Genomic DNA, 27,913 nt, shown 5'->3' with positions numbered 1-27,913 from the left:
TAGAAATTCATATCCCTTTGTTTTGCAATTTAAAATGAATTTATTTATAGGCATTTTATTAAACTTTTAGGAGATTTCCCAAATAAAAAAAAAAAAAACTAAAATCGTATATAGAATTTATATTGTTTGAACGTTACCATATTGCGGCGATTTGACAGGTCAGCTTCGAGCCACTTTTTAGCTTTCTGAGTAGCGTATTTTAATTTTATTTCGTTATCCTTTCATTTACGCGTAATGAGTAATTTCTATGTAGTCGTAATGGTAGATTTCTTGTTAAATTAGATTGTTTCTAAGTGCACTTACAGTGTTATATAAACTGTAGAGCTAATAGTGTCGGCAGTCCCGATGTGTATAACTACATAGTACGTCAGTGATCGAATGGTGTGGCTGTAGATAATGGATGTGGATGCTCCTAACATATTGAAAAGGTGCAGCAGCGCACCTCTAATCAATGAGGCGGCCTCTACGGCGGCTATTTCGCCTACGACCAACATAGCGCCCAGGTAAAGTATAAGGTAATTCGCACGCCTCCGAGCCTGCGGTGTAGTTGTTGCTATGTTACATACCTATTTTAAACGATCGCCCTGTGGGTGCCATGCCTCTATTTAGTTATTTGATCGCTTGTTGTTTACACTATTAAAATCAAAAGTGTTACATATCTTGTTTCATTGACATTGTTTTGAACGATGCAGCCGTGCGGCGGCGTTGATTCGTGGTGTATTGATAAACATGCGACTGCTGTAGGCTGTGGTAGCCTTTTTAGGTGACAAGTAGGTGGCTAATTTTATTATACATAGGAGCCTTCTTAGTTCACAAAGCAGTTAGCTATAGTGTATTATACAGTCATAAGCTATTTACTTCATTCATAAATATTAATAACATCACTAATTCCAGCATTCCAGAAGAAATGGAGTTGCAATAGGTGAATAATTTTTTTTTTGTTTTAAATATGCAGTAAAACAAAATGTGTTGAAATTATTATTATTATAAGTGTAATTAGGTGCAGGGTGCCTGTGTTTATACATATGTATCAATATTGAATATTTTCTTATACTACGTAAATAATACATAAATGTGAGACTTTGTAAAGGTCAATACCTTATTAAACCAAACACATACATACAATGTGTGTATGTATTTTTGCTACTCAATCATGCTTAAAGTATTGAATAATTTTAATAAATTTTTATACAGAGATGGGCCTTATTCTGGATGAATCTATAGAACACTTGTTATCCTTATAATAATTTATATGGATAAAGCAGAAGATTACAGATTGTATTGAAATATAATACATTTTAAATGTAGTTATATTTTAGTTATTTTTTACCAGGATAGACTTGTAAAAATTTTATTGTGCAGTAAAGAATAAATAAATATATATGTATTAATATATAAACACATATATTGAGTGATGCAAAAAGAAGTATAGGTCTTTGGCACTCAGTTTTTTCTATTTACTTAATAAGTTACCTGGTTTTTACATACATAAATAATAATTACATAATGCTACATTTTACCTATGACTTTGTCCATTTAATTAGGATGTTTTTACTGACTAGGATAAAAAGTAGCTATAGGCTACCATTCCTGTTTTCCTGTTTTATTTATTTATTTATTATTATATTGTATTCATGTACATAATATTGAGTTATTACAATATTCTTATGAATATTAAGTACACAAATTTCTTTTTGGATGTAGCAAAATTATATTGATAGGTAGCTAATATACATGCATTAACATCAATTTAGATGTCAGGTTATATTTAATTATTTTACATATAGTTGCCCCTTTTTAAATAGATTTGTCTTGTAATAATTTAGATTTACATTAAATAAATGAACAACAATTTAATATATCATATTAATCATATAAAAAAGAATTTAAGTCAGTTTGTTTATTTAGGTATATAATATTTATGTAAATCTAATTCTCGTCTCATATAGCATGCATATTACACCGAGCCTATATAAGAATTAGGATAAGGTGATGATGATGATAGTATGCATATACCAAATTTCATCAGTCATCAATTTCATCATTGTGATCAGTTAAGACAGTAGAAGCTAACAAGTAAACTTCCTTTCACATTAGTTACTAGTAAGGATGTCATAGATACTGAAATGTATTTAAAAATAAACATTTATTTTAGGTACCAACTATTATCAAAGGCATGTCACATGATAAATAGGAGGTGATGATAATGCTCTCCATTTGGTTACACAGTATTTACGGCCTAATGATATGATACAAATAATATTTTGTTAGGTGTATGCAAATGAAGTTTTTTTTTTATGCATCTTAGAATGGAAAACAAGTTGACGCCCATCTGATGGAAAGTGGTAACTGTCTATAGACATGAATAGTACTATGGACATAACAGAGTATATTGTTTCACCCATGATAACACCTATGCGTTGACATTCTTGAGGACTCATGTTATTCCTCTATACCCTGTAAATTCACTGCTATATCCCACCCTTCAAACCAAAACACAGCCATGCAAACACAACTGCTTCATGGTAGAAACACGAATAGGATAGGTCAAGACCTATTTTTTTTTAAAACGTAGGTATTAAGTTGAAATTAATATCATATACTCAGATCTGTAATCTCTTAAAGCAGTGAAAAAATCAAGTTTCTAAATCGACGCAATCAAAAGATACAGCCCTTTATGTTCCATTTATATGGCATATTTCGACATTCTCAAAGAGAATCAAAACCTATAGGGTACTTCCCGTTGACCTAGAATCATGAAATTTGGCAAGAAGTAATATCATGTAGCACAAGTAAAAGAAAAAAAAATCAGAAAACCGTAAATTTCTACTTTACAAAAAAAATTTAACTTGATGATTTTGTATGGAACCCTCGTTGCGCGAGTCTAACTCGCACTTGACCGGCTTTTTATTTATTTAGAACTACCCTCACTTTTATAACTTTTTATGGAAAAACTATTATTATATATGGTAAAATATCAAATATGGTAATAAAATATGTCATTATGTGTAATACAATGGTCACAGTAAAGAGGCATGATTAATTACTGCTGTTCCTCTTTTGATCTATAATAGATAGATAGATAATTTATTTGCATTACTTACAGCACACAAATTACAACATACATACACAAAAAAAGCGAGATAACATAAATGACAGAAAAAAATATATATAATAGTTTTGCAGGCATCAGGCTACAGTGACTGTTTACCATCAGATGGACTGTATGCTTGTTTGCCACCTTTGTGGTATAAAAAAGATGGTATTTTTATGTTTATTATCTCATAGCTCTGTCAGTTATTAGCAGATATGAATTTTTTTATCTGAAAGGATATACCAGATAATTTTCACGTATTTTGTAGATGAATAGGGAGATTTTGTACAAAGATTGTCTGCTTAGATCTGTCCCATTCATATTTCTGTCATGAAGCAATTATTTTTGCATGACTATGTTTCAGTTTGAAGGGTGGATATAGCAATCAGACTTTGTACCAGAGGGAGACTTTGTACAAAAGTCGATTGCTTGGGCACCTCTGTCCCATTTGTGTTTCTACTGTGAAGCAGTTGTGTTTGCATGGCTGTGTTTCGGTTTGAAGGGTGGGATATGGCGTGAATTTACAGGGTACAGAGGCATAACATCTGAGTCCTCAGGAATGGCAACGCATGGGGGGTACCATGGGCGAAACAGTATACTCTGTTACGTCCATGGTAGTGCACGTGTCTATAGACGACGGTTACCACTTTCCATCAGGTGGGCCGTAAGCTAGTCTGCCACTCTAAGTTTCCCAAATAACTGGTTTATTACAATTGTGGTCGGTTTTTTTGCTGAACATAATTTTAAATAAATATTTTTATTAAAGTTGGAATTCTGCTCTTCATTCTTCTGTTACGCATAATTTCAATTTTATAATGCTATCTGGCACTACAGTTCTACAATGACAGTAGAAATGTTACCATTACATGGTGTAGTTAATAGAATTTATGTATTTTTTTTTATACAACTTAGAATGGCAAACAAGCTGACGGCCCACCTGATGTAATGTGGTAACCGTCTCCCATAAACATGAGCAGTACCATGAACATGAGAGAGTATACTGTTTCGCCCATGATACCCCCCATGCATTGCCATTCCTGAGGATTCAGGTGTTATTCCTCTGTACCCAGTAAATTCACACTATTATCCCACCTTTCAAACTGAAACATAGCCATGCAAACACAACTGCTTCACAGTTGAAACACGAATGGGACAGAGGTACCCAAGCAATCGACTTTTGTACAAAGTCTCCCTCTAGTATCAAGTACTGCATTATTATAGAACTTATCAAGAATCTGTCTTGATTCTTAAATATGATATTAAATTATGATTGTGTCCCATAAAAAAAGACTTCAGTCCTGGCAAAGCCAGTTATATTTATTTATAAATATATCCCTTCACATAAAAAAATAATTTTCCTAATCGGTTTCTAAATGAGTCATAAGGTAATAAAAATAACAAAAATGTGATAGGTATTGAGAGCCTTCTTTTTTGAAGTCGGTTAATAAATACAGAATGCATGCGAGGTGCACCGTGTCTTTTTTTAATGAGGCCTTCCAAGTAGAAACTGTAAATTATAATATAAATATTTGACATTAATATTATTATTAAAAAATTAAAATTGTTTACTGTGATTTCAAATGCTATTGAATTATTAATTTTCTGCCTTTAGGATAGAATATACTTTTAAATAATAATTTATAGGCTATTGTTTTCAACGAGGTAGGTATCTAGATCATAATTGAATACGCGACTGCTAGAAGGATGTAATTCAATACAGAGTTATGTTATCATGCTTTCTGTAAACATGTCGGTAATAAGCAGCCATTGAATGGGATTAGATTTCTTGTGCTGTTAATGCCAATTGTGCACGTGTGTCTCGGATTTCGTGTCATGATTGCATTCACTAGTTTTTACCCGCGGCTCCGTCTGTGTGACCATTATATGTTGATTAACTGCGAAAAAAGTAGCTTATCTTTGTCTACATCTTAAAAAATATGTGTGTGCTAATTTTAGAATAATAATAATTTATTAGCCAGAAATTTAATTACATAATAAGATGTTACGATTTATTTTGTAATGTTCAGGTATGATCCGCCATATTTTGAGCATGCAAATTTTAGTAAGTACACTAGCCTACGCTATCGGTATAGGTGATAGATTATAGGTGAGGATAAAGGCAGATCAGTGGGCTTATCGTAAAGAATTAATTCATTAAGAATTAAATTAACCAGTGGGAGACTTTGTACAAAAGTCGTTTGCTTGGGTACCTCTGTCTCATTCGTGTTTCTACCGTGAAACAGTTGTGTTTGCATGGCTGTGTTTCGGTTTGAAAGGTTGGATATGGCAGTGAATTTACAAGGTACAGAGGAATAACACTTGAGTCCTCAGGAATGACAACGCATGGGGATTATTATGGGCGAAACAGTATACTCTGTTATGTCCATGATACTGCTCATGTCTATAGGCGACGGTTACCACTTTCCATCAGGCGGGCCGTCAGCTTGTTTACCATTCTAAGTTGCATACAAAAAAAATGTTTTGTTTTTCACTTTACTTGAACAGTTGTTCCGTTTGTTCCAGGAACACGTTCTTCAGCATGTTCAGTAACAACAACGTGTCGAGAACGCGCCGCCACAGCGGCAGCTTCAGTCCCCTGGTAGCGCCCGTCACCGTCACTGTTAGTACTCTATTGTATTTTTTTTTAATGTACAATAATAGTGGCAAAAGACAAACGTCACACATTTAAAGACGTTTATTAATTATGCCTAATTGTTTATTGTTTTTCTTGTTACGCCTTAACACGTGTACCTTGCCGGGCCCCCGTGTATTGATACTATACCTGCATTATCTCTTTCTTTTCATTTAACAGTTTCCTCTTGTCGGTGCAACTAATTCATGCATCTTCCTCCAGCCAGCTCTATCCCAGGCCATATCCTTTATCTCCCTATACGACATGACGCCTAGTGTTTCCTTTATCTGTCCCATGTAGTTATTCCTCGGTCTTCCTCTTCCTCTTTTGCCGTCTATCTTTCCTTCTACTATGTTCTTAAAAAAATCGTCATGTCGTATAAGGTGGCCCAGCATTTTGCCTCTTCTATTCTTTGGACCTACCTACCTCTGCACTATATACATACATACCTGCATTATATGGATATTATATATAGGTACTTATTTGAAGATACCTGTATAATTCCTGTCGGTGCAGTGTAAAAGGTAATGGAACCGATTCCTAAGTATGTCGATGTATCAAGTTCTGAGGGCCTACCATGAAATGTTTTCCGAAATTTCGAAGCTAAACGAAACACAAATTTGATGTTAAAATTACATAATACATGTCGTTTGGAAATATTAAAAATGTTAAAATATTGTTCCTTTGGACTTTTATGATAGGATGTATGATAAACGAATTGTTAAACTCTATTTATTGGTCTGATTTTGGTATAAACAAAAACACGAAATAGAGTCCGAAATTTCGAAATTTCATTTCATGGTAAACCCGCTGAGTCTGAAGAAACCTACTATGGTTTCTTACAGTAGGTAAATCTTGGGATTCTTCAAAAAAGGAACCCCAGAGTCTAATAGATCTGACTTCGCTATTAGTGTTTATTTTTTTTTGAGCCGTGTAGTCCCGGCATAGAATGGCCTAACCCCTTCCTTTTCCATGGATGCCGTAAGAGGCGACTAAGGGAGTTTATTGGTGATGCTTTAAGAAGGGCAACAGCGCCTCCCTTAAAACATCACTAAAGCTTAACTGCGGTTGCCAACCCGCTTGCCAAGTTTGGCAACTACCGGAAAAACCCCCAAGTGGAAGGTCTATATCACTGTTAATAGTGAACAGTTAATGGCCGATATGATTTTTTTCTAATAACACACTTTTTTTAATATTCTAATTATGTTGTTATCAGAACTCGTGGGGTCCCCGGCTGACGCCGCGCGTGAACCAGCTACGCGCCGAGGAGTGCGCGGACGTGAGCAACACGCGGGAGGTGGCGCACGAGCGGGAGGTGCACTCCGCCATGCAGATGGGCCAGTCCTGCGAGGACCTCACCCTCGTCTCCGGGCTGGCCAACTCGCCCACTAGGTTGCACAGGTAATCCAGTAGTTTTTATTACAAGCTTTTATTTTATGACGCTTAGAATGGCAAACAGGCTGGCGGTCTACCTAACTACCTAACGTAACCGTTGCCTACGGGGGGGGGGGGGGATTTGTTAGTATTGCGGACTACTGTCCCATTGCTACCAATATACCCTGTCAGCACGACGTCCCTGCGGTTCTATCACGATGGGCTAACTGACTTGCCTTTACATTCTCATCTATCATCTCTTACTGGTGCCTCGCCATCTTGAGGGATGATAGGTGAGAATGAAAAGGCAGGTCAGTTAGCCCATCGTGACGAATTCATTTGGAATTTAACACGATAGTTTCCAGGTCGAACCGCTAGGAGGTCCACCAGACAGAGTGTATTGCTAGCATGGGGGAGAATTAATTGGCAATTATGGGGCTACTAATCCCCATTATTACCAATCCCTTCTCCTCCTAATATTATAAATGTTAATTTGTTCATTTGTTTATTACTTTTAACCAGACTTTGTACAAAAGTCGTTTGCTTGGGCACCTCTGTCCCATTCGTGTTTCAACCGTAACGCAGTTATGTTTGCATGGCTGTGTTTCGGTTTGAAGGGTGGGATATGGCAGAAATGGGCGAAACAGTATACTCTGTTGTGTCCATGGTACTGCACATGTCTATAGGCGACGGTTACCACTTTCCATCAGGTCAGCTTGTTTTTCATTCTAAGTTGCATAAAAAAAAATAGTGTTAAGACATTTGAAATTTGGTATACATTATACTACATGGGATCGAGGAGCTATTTTTTATTCCGGTTAGTAAAAATACTGCGACCACGCGGACGAGGTCACGGGGAAAAACTAGTGCATATTTAAATAAACTATCACTAAATTTGACTCATTGACATTTTGACACCTTACGAGACTACGCGCTCCAGGATCCATGACTCAACATGCATATCTTTAAAAACCGGTCAAGTGCGAGTCGGACTCGTACACTGAGGGTTCCATGCAAATTATAATTAAAAACCATTTGCAAAAGAATATTATTGTTACAAATTTACGATTCGATTTAAAAGATTAACTTTTACACGAGTTTTAAGAGATTACAGCCTTGAGGATTTAATATTAATTCTAGCATCTTCACGCGATCCTGAGAAAAGGGTCTTGACAGACAAATATTTATTTATTTATTTATTATAGATAGACGAGCAACAAAGAATACTCCTATAAAGGTTCTGTTTTGCTTTTGAGGTACGGAACCCTAAAATCTAAATTGTAGGGTCACTGTGAAGTTACAGTGTAACTATGTTTGTAGCTAGGTACCATTATGTCAGAATAATGACGCGTGATTTATTCCCCATACGATAGTTTTTATGTTCTCTCGTACATAACATGTTATTTGTTCAAATCTGTTACAAAGCAATTTGTAAATAATTGTAGTTTTTTTTTATGTACTACGCTAGCTAGCTACGTTTGGTTCGCTAATTCGCATGCGTGAATTTCTGAAGTAGGAAATTCACTAAATGAAACGTATATCAGATTTGAGGTTAGATCTTCAAGAACGCAATTGTGAAAACCGCATATAATTCGGTGCAGTAGTTTTTGCGTGATGCCGAAACAAACTTACTGACAGATGGACAGACAGATAAAAGTTATATATATATATATATATATATATATATATATATATATATATATATATATATATATATATATATATATATATATATATATATATATATATATATATATATAAAGATCGTCTAGTTACAATTTTATTATATTAGTAAGATGGAATTGGTACAAACTGGGCAGCCTGATGGCAAATCGTCAATAGTTTTTATAACTATCTAATCGAATCTATTATCATTTTTTTTTTTTATTAAAATAACAATATTACAATAATAATGGTGATAATTTAAAAAGGACATTACTGCTCATCTCTCGACCATTAAGTTCCCTTAGTCGCATCATACGACATCCACGATAAAGGAAGGGGTACCCTATTCTGTGCCAGGAACATACATATTCTGGCGTGAAGTTACTGGGTACAAGAATAACACCTGAGTCCTCAGGAATGACAACGCATGGGGGCTATCATGGGCGAAACAGTATACTCTGTTATGTCCATGGTACTGCTCATGTCTATAGGCGACGGTTACCACTTTCCATCAGGTGGGCCGTCAGCTTGTTTGCCATTCCAAGTTGTATAAAAAAAATGACGCATGTGTGTTATAAATTAATTATTTTTAATATCCATTCCAGATTCTCCCCAGTGGTATCGCCATCACCGACCAGGAAGTACACAACACGGCGCAGCCTTTCGCCCATCGCGATCCGAGCGTCGAGCTTCAGCCCAGTGAGTAGTCGACCGAATATGTTCGTAGCCAAGCGGCGGTGCGACGAGACTGATTCGCCGCTTTCCAAACGTATGTGCACGTCGGATAGGTTGACTCCCTCAACGCCCGGCACCCCTGACTCTGATTCCCTGGAGTGCACCTTTAGGCCGGTCTCGCCCCGAGCCCAACCCATGAACGAGTCGCCGCATGAATCACAAGACAACCACAAATCCCCCAACCCCAGCTAATAGTGTGTGGATAAGTGTAAGGACAATTTAGTCCAGGAATTTCAAATTCACTACCTAACGGCAATGGATTTAAGATTGAATTTTGCACTTGCCGACAGGTGGATACGTTTTTTGTGTAACGTGGAACATGTGTAGTCGAGTCTAGCGCCGTATTCACATATTAACTACTTTTGTCTCGTCACTATTGAGAAATATCGGTGTCCCAGGTATTGCAATGTCCAATTTTATGCAAGTCTATGTACGTACAATGAAATTCCTGGGCTATTGGTTCAGTGACGAGCCAGTGAAGGCGCTAAATCTACGTTAGGAAGTAAAAATGGACCTATTTACACTGTAATATAGGGTTCAAATTGCATGTGTTTGTTCCGACACACTGAACTAGCTTACACCAATATCTGTTCCTAATATTGAAGTAGTCTAGGAATTACACATGGAGCGAAATGCGAACGCCCTGTTGATAGCCAAAGCATTCAAAACTTTATTGTAAATATTTTAGTCGCGTTCCTATGTATTGAACGCAGTAATGTATATATTTATAGTGATAAGAGAATGTAGCCATGAATATAGAACGTATGGTAAACAAAATGTCTTACGCAGACGTACATTTCATATTATTGTTCATCCGCCGTTATTATTTATTACGAATTTATTGAGTATCTCGACGTTCTAAGTCCGGTATCTGCTCGCCGCTTGCCCGTATTAGTGCGAATTTATAGATATATATTAGCCTAATTTAGTTGCGGATTTCCATGCATGATGTGATCATCTGATACTATCCAGTGATTTTTGTCTTTAACCATTGTTTAAACATTAATATTACCATTCGTAATGCATGTTTAAAAGTATTCCTTCTAATTTAAGTTACAAAGGCGTCGAGGTTCTCTGTACTCTAGAGTTAAATAATCTAATCTGTTGATTTTAATTTCAGTGTTAAGGGCCCAGTGCACGATGATTTTGCGTTATTTTTTTTTTTTCACCACCCAGTCGTTTTTGTTTAAAAGTACATTGTTCCAAACATGAAAAGAAAGTCATTGAGCATCTATTAGTACATAATTGTATAATGGTTATGCTGTTTTTCATCAATTACAATTTATGATTGGAGAAATGGACAGTAAAAGGATCGTGTACTGGGTGTCTTAGACTTGTCTATTCATCCTCAATTGTGTTCATTGTGTCACATAGCATAGATGTATAGAGTTACTCTAATCTACCTGTAACATTACATGTCAGAACTTCACAGTGTTTCATTATATTCTTGCTTATATTATTTGAGCATAAAAATAAGGGATACATAAGAGTTGTCATCTGTAAAATTAAGCAGGATTCGAAATTTAAAATGCGTCACGTTTGGAGATCTTATTCCAGATATTTAATGGCAATGTTAATTCACATTGTCAACACAAAATTGGTTTAGGAAAATATGGAATTGTTTCTGAAACTTTAAAGCCCTGCTAGACTGGTCTTTGGACCCTGCAAATGAGGATTAGTCCAAGTAGAGAAAGCTTATAAATGGCAACCCTAGCTACATACAAAAATTTCTTGTCATATTATTGAAACGGTTTCGTGTAATTCACTTGTAATTTTGCAGGTATTTTGAAGTGCCAATATTACCTATGTATCATTTATTACATTTAGACGAGTTGTAGCAATATGTTATATCACATATAGATGGAATCCTAGCAAGTTTTAGAAGTTGTGTCTGAATATGTTTATGAGCTGGTTAATTTTTGTTAGGTACGCCTAACATGAGTAATAATAAATGAGGTTTTCAAATGAACAATTGCTTTACGTTAAAGTTATAATTGAAATGCCATTGGAGACCTGTTAAACACATAGTCCTGTGTGCTCTTATATTGTGTACCATATTTTCATATTTTTTTTTAACCATTTTTTTTTTATATTTGGCATAATTAGTAAACAATACTGACATGTCTTTTTATTTTAATAATATTACAGCAGAAAAAGGTAATCGAAATCACATCATTTAAAAAAAAATAAAACAAGAAAAAGATAATTGATTTTGTATTAATATTCGATTTTTGAATTAATAATTTCGAAAAAGACACGTCAAGATTATTGACTAAATACAAGTGCCCAGTAGCGGGTCGTTTATGTATTTTATGGTAAACGATTAATGTGAATCATTTTGTGTTGCCATTTAACAATTCTCCATATCAAACAGCGCCACCTAGCGGGATAGATTTTATCCTACCCGTACGTCATGCACGCAAAGTTGACGTAGGTCAACCGATATGTGTCAGTTACGTAATGTCATGTAAGAAAAAACATTTGTCAGTATGAATTTTGAAAATGAATATTATGCAATATTAATGAAATTTTTACAATGATATGATATATAGATATTTGATATGTCTAATTAGTAGAAAATCGAATGTAATTCTGCATCACTTTTGCACTTGTATATTGAGTAGGTGAAACATTTTGTATCTACGTATTGAATATATATATTTAGATTTTTAGAATGAAAAAGTGCCTCTGAAGACAAGAGACGGTCTTCTACGTACTTTTTGTCCGTCAAAATAGAACTCATAGAGTTGTATTTTATTACGTACATGAGTACCTGGCATCTCCTATGTGGTAAAGATATACCTACTGTAAAATATAAATCTGTTTATATATATATATATATATATATATATATATATATATATATATATATATACTTGGCATATTAGTAAATAATCTTGGTATATTTTTTTTTAATTGAACATCAAAAAGACTTCTCCATATTCTATAAAACATCAAACCTCTCATAAATCTATTTTAGCTATTGAACTGTTTTGTCTCTTTCTTTTGTGATAAATTCTCTATTTGAATGAAAGTGAAACAAAACAGTGTAATAGTTAAAATAGGTTTAACCCTTAAAAGCCTGATTTTTTAAATCAAATAAAAAAAAAACGTAAGTTTACCCTTTACTGTGTTTACTAATGGGGAAAAATAGTAAAAAAAAAAAAAAAATTAAAACGATATTTTTATATATTTATTTTGAAAAAAAAAAAAACATTTGGTATCATTTTTGATACTTTAGGCATTACGGTAATCAAAATATTTAAATTTATTTAACAATGAAACAATGCAAACCCCGGTATCAAATTTGAAACTTCAGGCATTTAGAGGTTAAAGATTTTAGTTTTTACGAATAAGGGGATTCGTGTCTTATATTAAGCAATAATATGTAACAAACACAAAAACTTTTTTCCTCACTACATCCACAGTTATGTTGGTAAAGATATCAAGATTTACTAATTGTGTCAGGTAAAAAAAATATATACAATGTACGCGTGATGCAAACTTGTAGTGTACACATTAGAGAGTACAATATACCAACATTATAAATGTATGGATGAATGTTAATTATTGCATAATTAACATAAACAGTCTCCGTGACTCGTTCGTGTATCAATAGGGGTTATTTTAAATTATATAGGATCATTTTTTCCATATTTTTTTTTTTATGATAACGAGAAGCGTTTTTTTTGATGGGTGAAAATGGTATGGTAACCCCGCCTGCGCTACGATGCGCTGGCGGAGCACCACCGGTGATAGATGAGAATGAAAACAGGCCAGTTAGCCCATTATGATGAATTCATCAGGAATTAACCATGATAGTTTCCAGGGAGAACTAGCGAGGAGGTCGACCTGGTTGGGTATATTGCTAGCAATGGGATTCTCGGTCTCCATTATTAATAATTCCTTTCCCCCTTTCGGCAAACGAGAAGCGTTACGTTCAAATTATAATTACTATATACTGTAAGATTTTTTTACATACGCCGCATGTGCCCAGGCATAAAATAGGCCACCCCTTCCTTTCTTGTAGGTGTTGTAACTGGTGACTAATGGAGAGCGAGGGATGGACAGCAGTGTACCTCTTAAAACGTCTCTAAACACCTAACTGCGGTTGCCAACTCGCTTGCTAAGCGTGGCAACTACTGGCTAAACTCCCCCTTATGAGGAAGTCTTATGTTCAACAGTGCACAGTTATTGGCTCAAATAATAATAATAATATAAAGTAGACAAATAAATCTGAGATTGTACAAGCAAAAATTTTGCAATATAATTTCTCTACCATTTTTTACAAAAAATAATCGTTTCTTTTTGTTAAAATAGTTTTATTATTCGATTCAGTTTTCAAGCGTTCTGATTTACTTATACATTGATGAATCAGTGAAGTCTTCATCATCATCATCATCATCATTATCATCATCATATCAGCCGTTAATTATCCACTGTTGAACATAGGCCTCCCCCCGAGTGCGACCTGCCATAGTTGGCACGATTAGCCGGCGGGTTGGTAACCGCAATTAGGCGGGGGGAAAGGGATTGTTACTAGCAATACAATTTTAGGTTGACCTCCACGCAGTTTTCCCAGGAAACCTGGTTAATTCTAGTAGAATTCGTCACAATGGGCTAACTGACCTGCTTTCATCATCTAACATATCTCACTGGTGCCCCGCCAGCGTATACCGATAGCGCAGGCGGGGTAACCATTCCATTCACACCCATATAAACAATACCGCAATTAGGCTTTAGTGATGTTTAGAGGGACGCTGCTGCCCATCCCTCGACCAATAATTTCCGATATACGATACCCACAGGAAAAGAAAGTCTACATATGGTTCGATATAAATACTTTGTACAAGAATTAAAAGGTAGAATTATTTTTGCGAATTGACTCTCGACGGACACTCGCTACTATATATTATCTAAGAGTTTTATATAATGAAGATCAGATTTTGTGAAGTAATGTCTTTTAAGGTGGCAAACAAGCATACGGCCCACCTGATGGTAAGCGGTTACCGTAGCCTATGAACACCTGTAATACCAGAGATATTACGCGTGCGTTGCCGATCCTGAAAAAACCTCTTTAACCCCCTTTTAAAGAATAGTAAAATAGGCAAATTTTTATCAATATATTTAATAGCCATGATCCTATATGATTATATAATATAACCCTATGTGAATTATCCAATCATAATTGAGAACTAGTAAATGATGTAGTTTTGCAGGCTACTAATAGGCTACCCGTGTGTGATGGATTCGATTTGGACTCATAAATATTTCAGTTGCACAACTTTACCGCTCCGATGTGTCGGTTTGTTGGATTACCTCAAATACAATGCAAAATGTATTGTGGAATTTGTGTTTACTATTACTATTTTATGAGGCAATATTACAGGCATGAGTATTTTCATGCCTCTGTTGAACGGTTGTCTGTATTGAAAAAAAAATGTTTTTTGTTAACAAATTAATACTTTGCTATATTATTTCTCAAACTTGCCTATATTATGCTATGTGCAACTTTGAGAAATTAAATATCTACTATGTGTTCAAATATAGAACTTTATTAGACTTTAATAGATGTCGCTACTGTACCACTGTGTGATTTTGCCATAAGTAAAAAGTGCCTAATTGGTCGCTGGCTAAATTGTCAATTTGCTATTATTATATTAATATGTAGCTGTGACCCCTGTCGTTCAGATATTTTCGGAACAGTGAGGTAGCTCAGTGAGACCTGTGAAGGTTCCAGGAAGCTTCTGTGCGGAACTAGGCTGGTTGTACTAGCCATCATACGCATTTTTTTTTATGCAACTTAGAATGGCAAACAAGCTGACGGCCCACCTGATGCAGTGGTAACCGTCGCCTATAGACATGAGCAGTACCATGGACATAACAGAGTATACTGTTTCGCCCATGATACCCCCCATGCGTTGCCATTCCTGAGGACTCAGATCTTATTCCTCTGTACCCTGTAAATGGCCCAAATAAAAGGTTTAGCGCTGAAAAGTTGACATGAAAATAGTTTTACGTTTATAGAAAAAAATATGTGATATTTTTGAATTGGTATTACGCGAAGGGCATATGCTATCGAATGGTAACTCATAACATTTATTGGTACAATATATCTTTTATTGATGGATAAAAATGAAATGGCTTCCATCCCCGTACTTCTAGTTAACGCTAGTAGGATACCAGTGACACTGAGGGGTGATAGTTGAGGACGAAATCAGATCAGGCACTCTAGACAAGTGGCAAGCGAATTCATAGACGAAATCGGCATCGCTAGCGAGTCCATGAGTTGGAATGAGACATCCGATGTTGCTATATCGTTCTATCTCAGTCTCGCTAGCGATGTCAACTTCATCGACGAATTCGCTTGCCATTTGTTTACAGGGCCAGTTGTTTTATCGCTATGAATTCATCATAAATTAAACGGTTTCTAGAGCGAACCGCGTCTAGGGTCGATCTGACAAGGTGTATTAATCGTGTAGTCTGTTACAAGACCTATAAATGTGTATTGTTCCTAGTTTGCAGAAAAACAAGTGGTACCTAGCGCCATCTATTGAGGTCTATAGAACTATATGGAATACCCAAGTTACAATTACGGCGCAGCCAATGTAACATAGAATATACCTGTGAACTTTACACCTGTAATAATAGCGATGATTTTACATTGTACTCGCTGCGTTTGCCCGATGTAATAAGATTTATACCGCATATTGATTCATTTGCGTTACCTATTCCACATCTATGGAGAAATATCTACAAAAATTAATGTCCAGTGTTAATATCCAAGTTCTCATTACGCTCAGTACCTACCGTGTAAAGTAGGTATTATATTTTGTAATTTTTTTATGTATAGTTGAAGTCGATTGATGCCAGGCTTCTGGAAGTACCATTTTGTTTCAAGTGATTAAATCACAATATGAAATTACGTTGTTTTTTTTTTTTGCTATACACACTTTTACATTGTTTACTAAATGACCCGGTGAATTTTTTTTTTTTATGCAACTTAAAATGGTAATCAAGCTGACGGCCGGTGGGCCGTTAGGTGTAATATAGACATGAGCAGTACTATGAATATAGATAAGGCCGGCAGCACATCTGCGATGCCGTAGGTGTTGTGGGTAACCATGGGCGGGGGTAGTCACTTACCATCAGGTGAGATGCATGCTCGTTTGCCCCCTGTGTTGTAAAAAGAAATATCAGAGTATAATACTATTTCGCCCATCTAGTTGGTCATCCTACACTGCGTTTGCCCGTATGGGGTCGCCACTCTAGAACCTTTCGTCTCCATCGGTCATTGGTTCTTCGAGCTATATGACCACGACACTGATAGTGGCAAATAATAAACCAGTGGTTATTTAGATTTACGGATGTTCTCTTGATTTACAAATATATACCCTGATATATATATTTATACAACTTAGAATGGCAAACAAACTGACGGCCCACCTGATGGAAAGTGGTAATCATCGCCTATAGACATGAGCAGTACTATAGACATAACAAAGTATACTGTTTCGCCCATGATACCCCCATGCGTTGGTATTCCTGAAGACTCAGGTGTTATTCCTCTGTACCCTGTAAATTCACTCCATACCCCACTCTTCAAACCGAAACAAAGCCATGCAAACACAACTACTTCACGGTTGAAATGTAATTGTAAACCCGCCTGCGCTTGTGGGGCATCAGTGAGGGGTGATAGGCGAGGATGAAAAGGCAGGTCAGTAAGCCCATCGTAATAAATACACTTGGAATTCAGCACGACGGTTTCCAGGGGGAACCACGTGGAGGTCGACCTGACAGGATATATTGGTAGCAATGGGACTGGTGTCCGCATCACTAACAATCCCTTGGCCCCCGGTACGAGTATACTAGTAACATAGTTTACCACTTTACTCATAAAAACTGAAACTTCCTGCAAAACTTTTTTAACTGTGTGTTGTTTTCCACTTTTTTATATATTACGCGTTCACATCAAAATAAAAATACCTCAGTGACTAAAATAGATTTATTAGAAACTTGAGGTTTTTAAGAATAATTCTCTTTAGTCTGTAATTGGAGCCTGCCACATATGCGTATACCGTCATAGTCGTAGAATACTGACGGATCTTTATATGTAACATTCGTCAGATCCGTCAGTGTTCTACGACTAGGACGATATGTACAAAAATTCGTAAAATTAAAAGTACAAGTTACCAAACCAAAATCACTTTTATTTACATGTCAAGAGGTTACATTTACCTTGTACAATTAGACGAAGAACGCTATCAAGAAAAACAGTTTTAAAAGTGTAATTATTCTAAAACTTATCATTAACGAAACAACATTATTAATAACATTCCAATATTTTGTACTCTTTAAAATGTGATAAATTACAAAACACAAGACAATGATGCAAATAATCTCACAATAATTACTATGTAAATTAATTATTAAAACATTACAAAATCCATTAATAATAATAATAATAATTAAAATTAAAAGAGATTTTAGCAAAGCGCGCTCAATTAGAATACATATTTATAACGCATATAAAAACATTTTACATACAAGCAAATATACATACAATCGATTATTCTTTAAGGTAAATTGAATCCAAAGTAAAAAGGGTAGATAGGTAAAATTTCATGACTACATTTCAAGCGTTTAGTTACCAACCAAAATGGGAATTGCTTTTAAATATTAATGGTATGGATATTATTTGAAATCATACACGAGTGTGCTTTCAGTTTTGACATTGTGGATTTTAAATAAAAACGCTCAAAATTACATACATTTCCACTTTCATAGCGTTGAAGTGGAATGATATCACACCTACACATTCCTATAGGAAGACAATTACTCTAATATTATTAATATTAAGCAAGGCGGAAAAAAAAAACAATATTGGAATGTGAATTGGCTATAATTTTTGGCAAATTCTATTGAACTATATGACATGGTACGATTTTGGATTCTGTGATTTTTGAAATTTAAACAAAATTGAATTTGTCACTTACTTTAATTGAATTCGAAAAGAGTTTATAGCTCTTTAGTCTATTTGGTGGGATTAGTGATTTGCCATAGTGCAATACAATATATGGCACAATTGTAACGACAAATATGAAAACCCAAAGTTTTCTGTCGTGTGCAGTCTCAGTCTTTTTTGTATAAAGAAAAAAAGAAAATGTATATAAAATTCGCAATAAATCGAAAATTATTCATCAAAATCGAAATTTGAAATAATCCACCTTCCTGCTTTACATTAAACAATTGCTAATCCTACGTTTCCGTAATTGATCTAGATTCGTCACTACCTAGATATTATACTAAATTACCGGCAGTGATACCGTGTCCACGGCCGCTCGCATACGACCCGCCACACGTTTGTCTACTGTAACGTTAAACAATAACTTACAATCTAGCTTACAACGTGGCACCTTACGATATTTCGCCATCTTAATTTTCATTAGAAAGGGCGACACACAACCCAAATTAAAAAAAAAAGAAAATCCGACAATTATACGGAATCACTAGAGTTGTAAATATTTAATTTCTTATTGACAAAAAATGAAAATGAGCCGATGTGTCTGTACAGTATATAGTTAAATATTATAATAACATTAACAAAAAAAAAAAAATTGCATTGCGCAAACAAATGCAGCTTATTGGTGGGTTGACTTGGGCATACATTTTGTGACTTATTTCTTTATGCACTATTAACGATTGACTGCCCACATTGCACTGTATACCTCAATAACACGTGGATAAATAAGATAATCAAAACTCAACATGTTTTTATAAAGTTGTCATGTGTGAGCATACTAGGCATTATAGGCAACCAACAAAACAATACAAATATATACAATCAAAAGATTTGCACCCACCTTAATATGCTTTTTACTGTGTGTAAAGTGCCACTTGGCTTATTTCAGCTGCTCAGAACAGAGTCATCGATTAGAGGTACTTTGGCTACTTCAAAGAAGATTGTGTGCGAGTACTTATTCCGTACTGTGCTGATAGCTGATTTTGGCTTCTTGTGTAAAACAGAGTTTTGTGCTTTCGCTAATGGCAAGATGTCCTTTACTGAATAACCTGAAATGTACAAATAAAAAATATATTTACATATTGAAATATCTACTGTACTGTAAGTGGCATACAAATAGACAGTTCAGTTTTATTTAGGTAAACTATAAACTGTGTAGATTCACTACTAGTAAACTAATCAAAATGTTGAAATAACTCGGGTAAATTATGAATGAATGATAACTCTATTTGACCAAATACAAGCTATTGTATTAGATGTATTTAATATTAAAGAAAAGACTCTGCATTCAACCGTGTGGCGCAAATTTTTCATTTTTTTTTTATGAAATTTAGAATGGCAAACAACCTGACGGCCCACCTGATGTAAAATGGTAATTGTCGCCTATAGACATGAGCAGTACAATTGACATAACAGAGTATACTGTTTCGCCCATGATGACCCCCATGCGTTGCCATTCCTAAGGACTCAGGTGTTATTCCTCCGTACCCTATAAATTCACTGCCATATCTCTCAAATGCTGGTAGTTATACATATACTACTGGAAGCGTAAATAATTCTAAACAATTAGCTGGATTATTTTACCTGTGTAATACTGTAGCGTTGGTGTCCAGTGTCCGAGGGACTTCATCCTGAGCGCGAGGTAGAGTGCGGCGGCGGCCATCTTGCTGTCAGAGTTTTCCAGAAGGCCGTATTCAAGGAGGCACTGCTCCAGCACGAACCTTGCCAGTGTTAGCGTCGGCATCGACACACGGGCACACTATTTCGGAGACATATAGATTATATCTAATTAATACAAATATATCCTCCATAAAGCTTATACAAATTGATTGACAGGCAATAGAAGCTAAATCAGCGCGCCTAGAAATATTGAATTAAAACTTTTCACAAAGCTGTTCAGTACTAAAAAATATTGAAAACAGCTTTGGATACCCTGTCCTTAAACTAGGGGATGTAAATTTGTATTTTTATTACTTAGAAAACTCTCATAATGACTGTGTCATTAGTTGACAATTTTTTTTTTATGAACATTGAGGTGGCACACATGCATAAAGTCCACCCGATGGTAAGCGGTTAACGTAAGCTATGAACGCCTGCAATACCAGGAGTGTTACGCGCGCGTTGCCGATACTAAAGAAATCTCTAACCCTTTTTTGAAGAATCCCATGTTGTAGTCTCTTGGAAAAACCTCGAATATATATAATACTTAACATGGTTTATTAACAGTGTTCCTGGAGTGGTTGTTATCAACTCCAACTTTTTTACTTTTTAAATAAATTTAAATAAATTTCGAATGCCTCACCCTAGCGTATCTCCTGAGGAACCGATAAGACAGTGGGATGCCGAGGTCGAAGTCCACCACCCGCAGGATGTTCATCTCCATCTTGAGTAGCTGGCTCAGTGTGTACGCACCGTCGCAGATGTACAGGAAGTCGTCCACTAGCGGAGGTATGCGCTCCTGAACATATAGACAGGATATTTTTTTAAATATTTAGAATGGTAAGCAAGCTGACAGTCCACCTCATGGGACATGGAGACCGTTGTTGAGAGGAGTTATATAATATAAAAGGAATTGTGGTTTCCAAATATTGAAATTTATTATTTATAATGTGTAGTAATAGTTGTAGCACTTCAGCTGCCCGCTAACAACATGTTTTCTAACTGCATTGGGTTGACTGGAAGAGATCTCTGTCAGAGATAAGTCCACCCTTGCTTACAATATTTATAAATGCATTAACAATGTAATTTACAAGTGCAATAAAGAATATATATTAAATTAGGATTTTAAGTAGTGCAAGACATGGATCATAATGTGTATTAAAATAGGATTTCGAGTGAATAACGCGAATCACAGATCGCGTATTTCTTTCTGTCATTGGCAAGAGGATCCGGGATTTGTCTCGCCGTTAACACTTTCAAAAGTGTTACTTTTTTTCATAAAAACTTGCATAGTTTTGCTAGTAATCCGCAAAGGCCAGTCCTGGTGTATTATTTACAATAAAAATTAGGTTATGATGTTTTCAGTATCTAAATATATTAAATTTATCCGACTTATTACGCGAACTACAAACTAGCCGTGTGGTCCCGGAAGACTGGGCCACCTTTTCTTTTCCCGTTGGTGTCGTAAGAGGCGATTATGGTAACTCTCTATTAAATTATTTTGCCAAAGCCAAAATGCGCTTGCAAACCTGCCTGCTAAGCGTGGCAACTACTGGTAAAAACCGTCCAAGGATGAGGTCTGTGTTTAGCAGTGGACGGTAAACGACTAATACCATACCATAGTATGGTATAGTATAATTCATTCAGAGTGTTAAAGCATTATTTAATAACAAACGATTAAACCCCACTTCTTATATTAATTAGGATAAATCTTAAAACTACTTACATCAAACTTAGAAGCGATAAAAAGCGCCGATGCTCCTAGTAACTGCAGCTCTTCCTTCGTTAGCCGATTCTGTTGGGGATGCGTCTTGGACGACCTCGTCATGTAGAGGTCCACTAACTTCACCGCCAGGTATAACGTCTCATGATTAAGCTCGAAGCTCTCCTGGACCTCAACCATCCAGTCAACGAGGAGTGCGCGCATCCACGACGTGATACCCTCCATTCTCACGAGGTAGTCATCGATGAGGAACAGTCGCTAGGGTAATAAAATATACTTAAGTATTCATCTATCTAAAAAAAATTATAAAAAGGTAATATTGGTTTCTTGTTTGTAACATATAAAAAAAAATTAAATGTCAAAAGTGAAAATTGTATGCATTAATCTAACAACCATTACAATAAATTGTAATTTAGACCTGATAACATATCAGATTATCAGTTGAGAACAGGTGGATTGTTATTTTTTTTTATGCAACTTAGAATGGCAAACAAGCTGACGGCCCACCTGATGGAAAGTGGTAACCATCGCCTATACACATGAGCAGTACCATGGACATAACAGAGTATTCTGTGTCATCCATAATACTCTTCATACATTCACATTCCTGAGGACTAAAGTGTTATGCCTCAGAATCCTGTAATTGCATTGCCATATCCCAACAACACGATCACATCCGAAACACGACCATACAAACAACTGCTTCACAGTAGAAACACTAATGGGGAAAAATACCCAAGCAGACGATTTTTGTAGCTTCTCTCAGTTTTTTTTTATACTACAACGGTAGCAAACAAACATACAGCCGATCTGATGGTAAATGATTACTGCAGCCTATGGATTCCTGCAACATTAAGGGTGTCACGTGCACGTTACCGACCCTGAAGAAACTGTTTAACTGTTAACTTAATATTACAATTAAGATTTTCGGAGAGAAAATAATGGAATTTAACCGATCGTAATTTCCACTATTATGCAAAGAAGTTGCATAATAGTGGAAATTTCGATCATAATATTGAATGCCCAACAATTATATAAAAGAACAAAGTTGATCGCGCCTGGACACCTTTTAATGTCCATTACAGAAAAAAAAAACATGCCAATAAAGTTATTTTTTTAACCATTTTTCCTTTAATTTTGAACATGAATTATAAATATATTTAAATATCAATTTGATAAGTCTTACCTCTCTGCTCTTCAAATAATTGAAAATATCCATAGCATATTGAGACACTTGGAATGGGTCATTCCAGTTCTCGAGGTCAAAATCTACTACACCAGGTGGTGGCTTGTGTGGAATGTCAGTTTCATCATCCAGCAATTTGTTGCTGGAGTCATCCAAGTTAACTTTGTCTAGCTTGTCGCTGATTGTCTTGTATTCTTCTTTTGTAACTTCTGATGGGCTTCTGAAAGTAGTGAGAGTTTATATTGATTCATTAAGAACTTATACAGGGTGTAATCAAAATCATCAACATTTATTTAAGAGAGAATCCTACTTTTGACATTACTTTTTTCCTTAATGAAGTTTAAGTATAAAATATATAAAATTGTTTTTTTTTTTTTGTTACATACTAGCAGAGTGCATTCAGATGTGAAATTAGTGGAAGTCTCTAAAGTTAGCTTTTGCACCATGTTTTGTCAAAATATGTTCCACACAAAAATAAATAAAATTACTTTAGTTTTGGCAAAACCAGTTATTTTGATTTAAAAACTAATCTATCAAATCAATCAATTTGAAAAATAATTTCATATAATTCCAGATAAAAATATAATTTTTTAACAGGTTTGTAATTGACAAAGTTAAGAGGTAACAAACAAAGATATACAACTGAATTGAGAACCTTCTTTTTTTAAATTCGGTTAAATTATTGTTTCACTGGTTAAATACCCTCATAAAAGGGGTTCTAATGATTTATATATCAAGTTGCTGATGTCTGTCTCTGTATCATCTAATTATTAAATTTACTCCCAAAAAGTGTACCTGTGTGTGTGTATTTAATTATTTTTTTCTTTTAAAATACTCATAAAAACTGTCAAGTATTTATTTATATATATATATATATATATATATATATATATATATATATATATATATATATATATATATATATATATATATATATATATATATATATATATATATTTGGTGAGTTTTACAGTTTTTACCAATATGCAATGCAATATTGAAATAATAATAAAAATGTAATTATGTTATATAAAATAAATATTAAAAATGCATTTCTGCGTAATTTGTTACCGCTCTGGGAAACTAAGTGTATTGCAAATATGAATTACTTTAGGACACCAAAATGAATCAACTAAGACCGTGACCTACATATAGAAAGATAAGATACGCAAAAATTATTAACCCCAATTCGCAGCAAGTTCTCACAAAACAGCTGACTGAATATTTATATAATGTTGCATCAAGCAAAGGAAAAATGGTAACAGTTTTATTTATAACTAATTTACTGAACTTCCAAACCATCTAAGCTTTGTATAGATCAAATTTATTTCAATACATTCAATTTATATACTAGCAAAGTTTTATTAGGATGTATGTACACCATACAAAGTTCCCATAAAAGATCTGATTTAAATTGTAACAAAACCAGTTATTTTGATCTAAAAATTAAACTACTGAACTGATTTTGATAAACTTTTTGTAGAACCAAAGTGTAAGTTATATGCTTTCAGATAAAAAAAGAATTTCCCAAATTGATTCAGAACTGATGGAGTTGTGAGGTAATAATCATTATAAAAAAGAAACAATCAAATTCAGAAACTCACTTTTTTTTAAATTGATTGAAAATGCTAGTAAAATATATATGAAAAACTTGTGGTTTAGAAGCAGGGTTCGCTAATACACATCAGCAGATATATATCACGATGTGTGTATATATATATATATATATATATACATCAATTGATTTTTATCTTGATAAATATCAATTGATATTTTCCTGTCTTCTGAACTAAAAATATTGGAGATTAATGTTTACCCTGGCAACACATAGGAAAAAACTACAATTCAGAATAATTTAAATTGTTTCCCAAAACGGAAACTTCATAAAAATAATAATATTATTATAATAATAGGTACTTGTTTTTTTTAATTGTTCATAAAAAAAATATTTCTCAAATAAATACTAAGTAATTATTTTGTTGTTAAAAGTCTTTTTAAATAATAAATGTAGTAATAAAAAATACTAATACTTATTTTATTTTACAAATTCCTTTCACATTTTTAAGCGTGTAATCCCCTTACAGAATGAAATTCGCTTCTTTTTCTTAGCTGGGATATATATCGGATATACATCAAAAAATCAGATTTTTGGTATTTATTATAAAAATCAGATTTTTTCAAATTCTGTTTAGAAGTAATTAGAGAAACAGCAGTGTGTTCTCCACATACTTCTTATATCTGGATATAGATAGTAAAACTATTTTATACCATTTAAAAATACAGATAGTAAATAAATATACTAACATATTCTCCAATGCAGTCATATAAAGGGAGGGCTCCCCTGAAACATCACTACGGCCAGACTTCGTAGAGTTCTGGCTGCTATTCTGATTTTCTTTACCAATAGATTTCCTCTCAATATTCTTGAGTATGCCATTCTGTGCTCTAGTTGCAATAGGCTTGGGTGGATCTTTGGCGAAATGTTTTTGTACAGTTTCCAATGCGTTAGTGGCCACCCTCTGTAGTTGCTTGGTTTTGGAGGTCTTTCCATTCAATATTGTAGTCTGTGGTTTGATGCTCTAAAAATTTTATATAATGAAAGGCAACCTAAATCGTATTTTACTGTATTAAAATATACTTTGACTATAGGGAAAATCAAGACAACTCCATTATATTAAAAAAAAAAGGAATTTATAAATTTTATTTATTTTTACATGTATTAAAATGAAAATAAATATCTTGGTAACTCATTTTCATATAACTAAAACACCAATATTACCACTTAACTGTGAATATCTCCTAAGATGAACAAATAGGGAAGACAGACAATATTTTAATTCTAAATTTATTCCAAATATCATATTTGCATTTATATGAAAGCCAACTGAAGTTATTTTTTTTAATACAACTTTGAATGGCAAACAAGCTGACAGCCCACCTGATGGAAAGTGGTAACTGTCGCCTATAGACATGAGCAGTACCATGAATATAACAAAATATACTGTTTCACCCATGATACTCCCCATGCGCTGCCATTCCTAAAGACTCAGGTGTTATTCCTCTGTACCCTGTAAATTCACACCATATCCAACCCTTTAAATGAAAAGGGTCAAAAAACATACAACTGATGGGAAAGAAAGATTCTTGAAAGAAGACTTCATACAGGCTGACAGTATAGGATGACTTGATTAGATGGACCAATGATCTCAAATGCATTGCAGTGACACAGTTGATGGAGCTACTTCAAGACTGTTCCTTAAGTGCAGTTTACAGGGGAAGCTTACATTTAGCAGTAGATAGTTAACTGCTGAGATGATGATTAATAAAAAAGATAAGAGTTTAATATAAATTCTCAAAATATTGATATAAAAAATTATTTCACTATGTAACGTACAAAAAGATGATTATTTGTGTATGTAATAAGAAAAAGATGAGAGAAAGAGAAATGCAAATACGATAATTATTTTATACATATCAGGAGGTATATACTGGTGTACACTGTACTGTGTGTGGTGTACTGGTGTACTACTTGTTAACCATCCACATGGTAAAGAGGTTACTAACCTTTACAACAGGAAGCATTTTGCTTTCCACTGTGACCTTCTTCAACGGCATAACCTTGTCATTAGCTCCACAGGACTTATTGTATGCATTCGTGATGTCCCCAAATGCCGCTCTTTTAGCAGTCACATCTTTTAGCGGGCTATCAGCTTTCCTTTTATTAGGCATTTTCAAATTATCCTTATGTGTCTTAAGAGAAGCCAACTGCTTACTCCGAGTAGTAATACCATGGCTAATGAAGTTATCAGTGACGCCGATGGGCTTCGATGCCAACCGAGTTGGCGCCATTGTCTATTTACTGTAGCAAACAATATTAACATAAATTGTATTAACGTGGTAATTAACAGTAGTCAATACACTAATATATCTAATATTTAATAGCATTAAATTAGACTACAATAGAGAATAGTTTGAAATTGTCACCTATAACGACAAAAAATGGAGGCAAAACAAGCGAATATCTCGACAGCGTCGACAGACTAGTTCTAGTATTAAAATATTACTCACATTTCTTTAATGGTGGCTGCCGTTTTAGGATTATTTTTGTCTATTTTATGAGTTGCACAGCCCAAAATGATATAAAATTGTGAAATATTCACAACATTTAAAATAATTCTATTCAACACAGGACAAACGTCTAAAGAAAAACCGTTGGCTTGCTTTCATTTCAATTTTTATTGGCTAGTTCAACATCCAATGAATAGCTTTGATTTTGTTGACCAACGTTCCGTTCTATACTAGAATAATCATATTAAATAACTATCATTTTTTCTAACGAAATCATGAATAACTAAATAAAGTTCTATGAATAATTTAAAATAGTGAAACTTATGCTAATATGTAAAAAAAATTTTTTTTTGTAAAATAATATGGCTCTTATACTTTAAATATATAAGTAATTTTAGTTTTAGTAGATTTAAATTTTAGTTTAAGTAATAATGTAATATTAGTTTTGGTATAATTATTATTTGTCGTGAAATGGAATGAATATTGATTTCAAGCAAGCATTGAATTTCGAATAAAGCATAAAATATTTTTATTGATTTTTTTGAAAGGTATATGAGTTTTTAAATAACTATAATAATATAGTTATTTGCTTCAATTGTGTATATTACACTACATAAGTTCTATTTAAATATAGTATTACAATTTTGTTAATGTAAATAGAACAATTATTAAAAAAAACAAATAGGCCATCATTCATTTATAAAAACAATAAAAGAACGTTAGTGACATTTCCTTTACCTTTCTCATTATGAATA

At 34.3% G+C, this 27,913-nt stretch overlaps 2 protein-coding genes across 4 annotated transcripts; one reads left to right on the top strand and one right to left on the bottom strand.

Annotated features, from left to right (window-relative positions):
* The first annotated feature begins 128 nt into the window (after positions 1-128).
* LOC116412759 (P2R1A-PPP2R2A-interacting phosphatase regulator 1) lies at positions 129-16,425 on the top strand. Of its 2 annotated transcripts, none has more exons than XM_052902617.1 (4): positions 129-503; positions 5,618-5,714; positions 6,943-7,127; positions 9,371-16,425. In XM_052902617.1, exons 1-4 carry the CDS (start codon positions 397-399, stop codon positions 9,690-9,692), a joined length of 711 nt encoding a protein of 236 aa, XP_052758577.1. In that variant the 5' UTR covers positions 129-396; the 3' UTR covers positions 9,693-16,425. The 2 variants fall into 2 exon arrangements, with proteins under 2 accessions (XP_052758577.1, XP_052758578.1); XM_052902618.1 differs by having other exon boundaries at positions 129-515.
* A 1,065-nt stretch (positions 16,426-17,490) lies between these two features.
* LOC113513508 (G2/mitotic-specific cyclin-B3) lies at positions 17,491-27,329 on the bottom strand. 2 transcript variants are annotated; one of them, XM_031907975.2, is made up of 9 exons: positions 27,159-27,329; positions 26,655-26,949; positions 25,395-25,669; positions 23,091-23,310; positions 21,908-22,162; positions 20,825-20,980; positions 20,107-20,281; positions 19,364-19,571; positions 17,491-18,870 (listed from the first exon to the last, which is right to left on the bottom strand). In XM_031907975.2, exons 2-8 carry the CDS (start codon positions 26,937-26,939, stop codon positions 19,408-19,410), a joined length of 1,530 nt encoding a protein of 509 aa, XP_031763835.1. In that variant the 5' UTR covers positions 26,940-26,949; positions 27,159-27,329; the 3' UTR covers positions 17,491-18,870; positions 19,364-19,407. The 2 variants fall into 2 exon arrangements, with proteins under 2 accessions (XP_031763835.1, XP_031763834.1); XM_031907974.2 differs by having other exon boundaries at positions 17,491-19,571.
* Between the last annotated feature and the right edge of the window lie 584 nt (positions 27,330-27,913).

The sequence above is a fragment of the Galleria mellonella genome, unplaced genomic scaffold (genome assembly GCF_026898425.1).
Source record: "Galleria mellonella isolate WM207_F2 unplaced genomic scaffold, CSIRO_AGI_GalMel_v1 utg93, whole genome shotgun sequence".
Taxonomy (NCBI): Eukaryota; Metazoa; Arthropoda; class Insecta; order Lepidoptera; family Pyralidae; genus Galleria; species Galleria mellonella.
The sequence above is the reverse complement of the archived record's forward strand: the minus strand, read 5'-3'. Positions and strand labels throughout refer to the sequence as shown.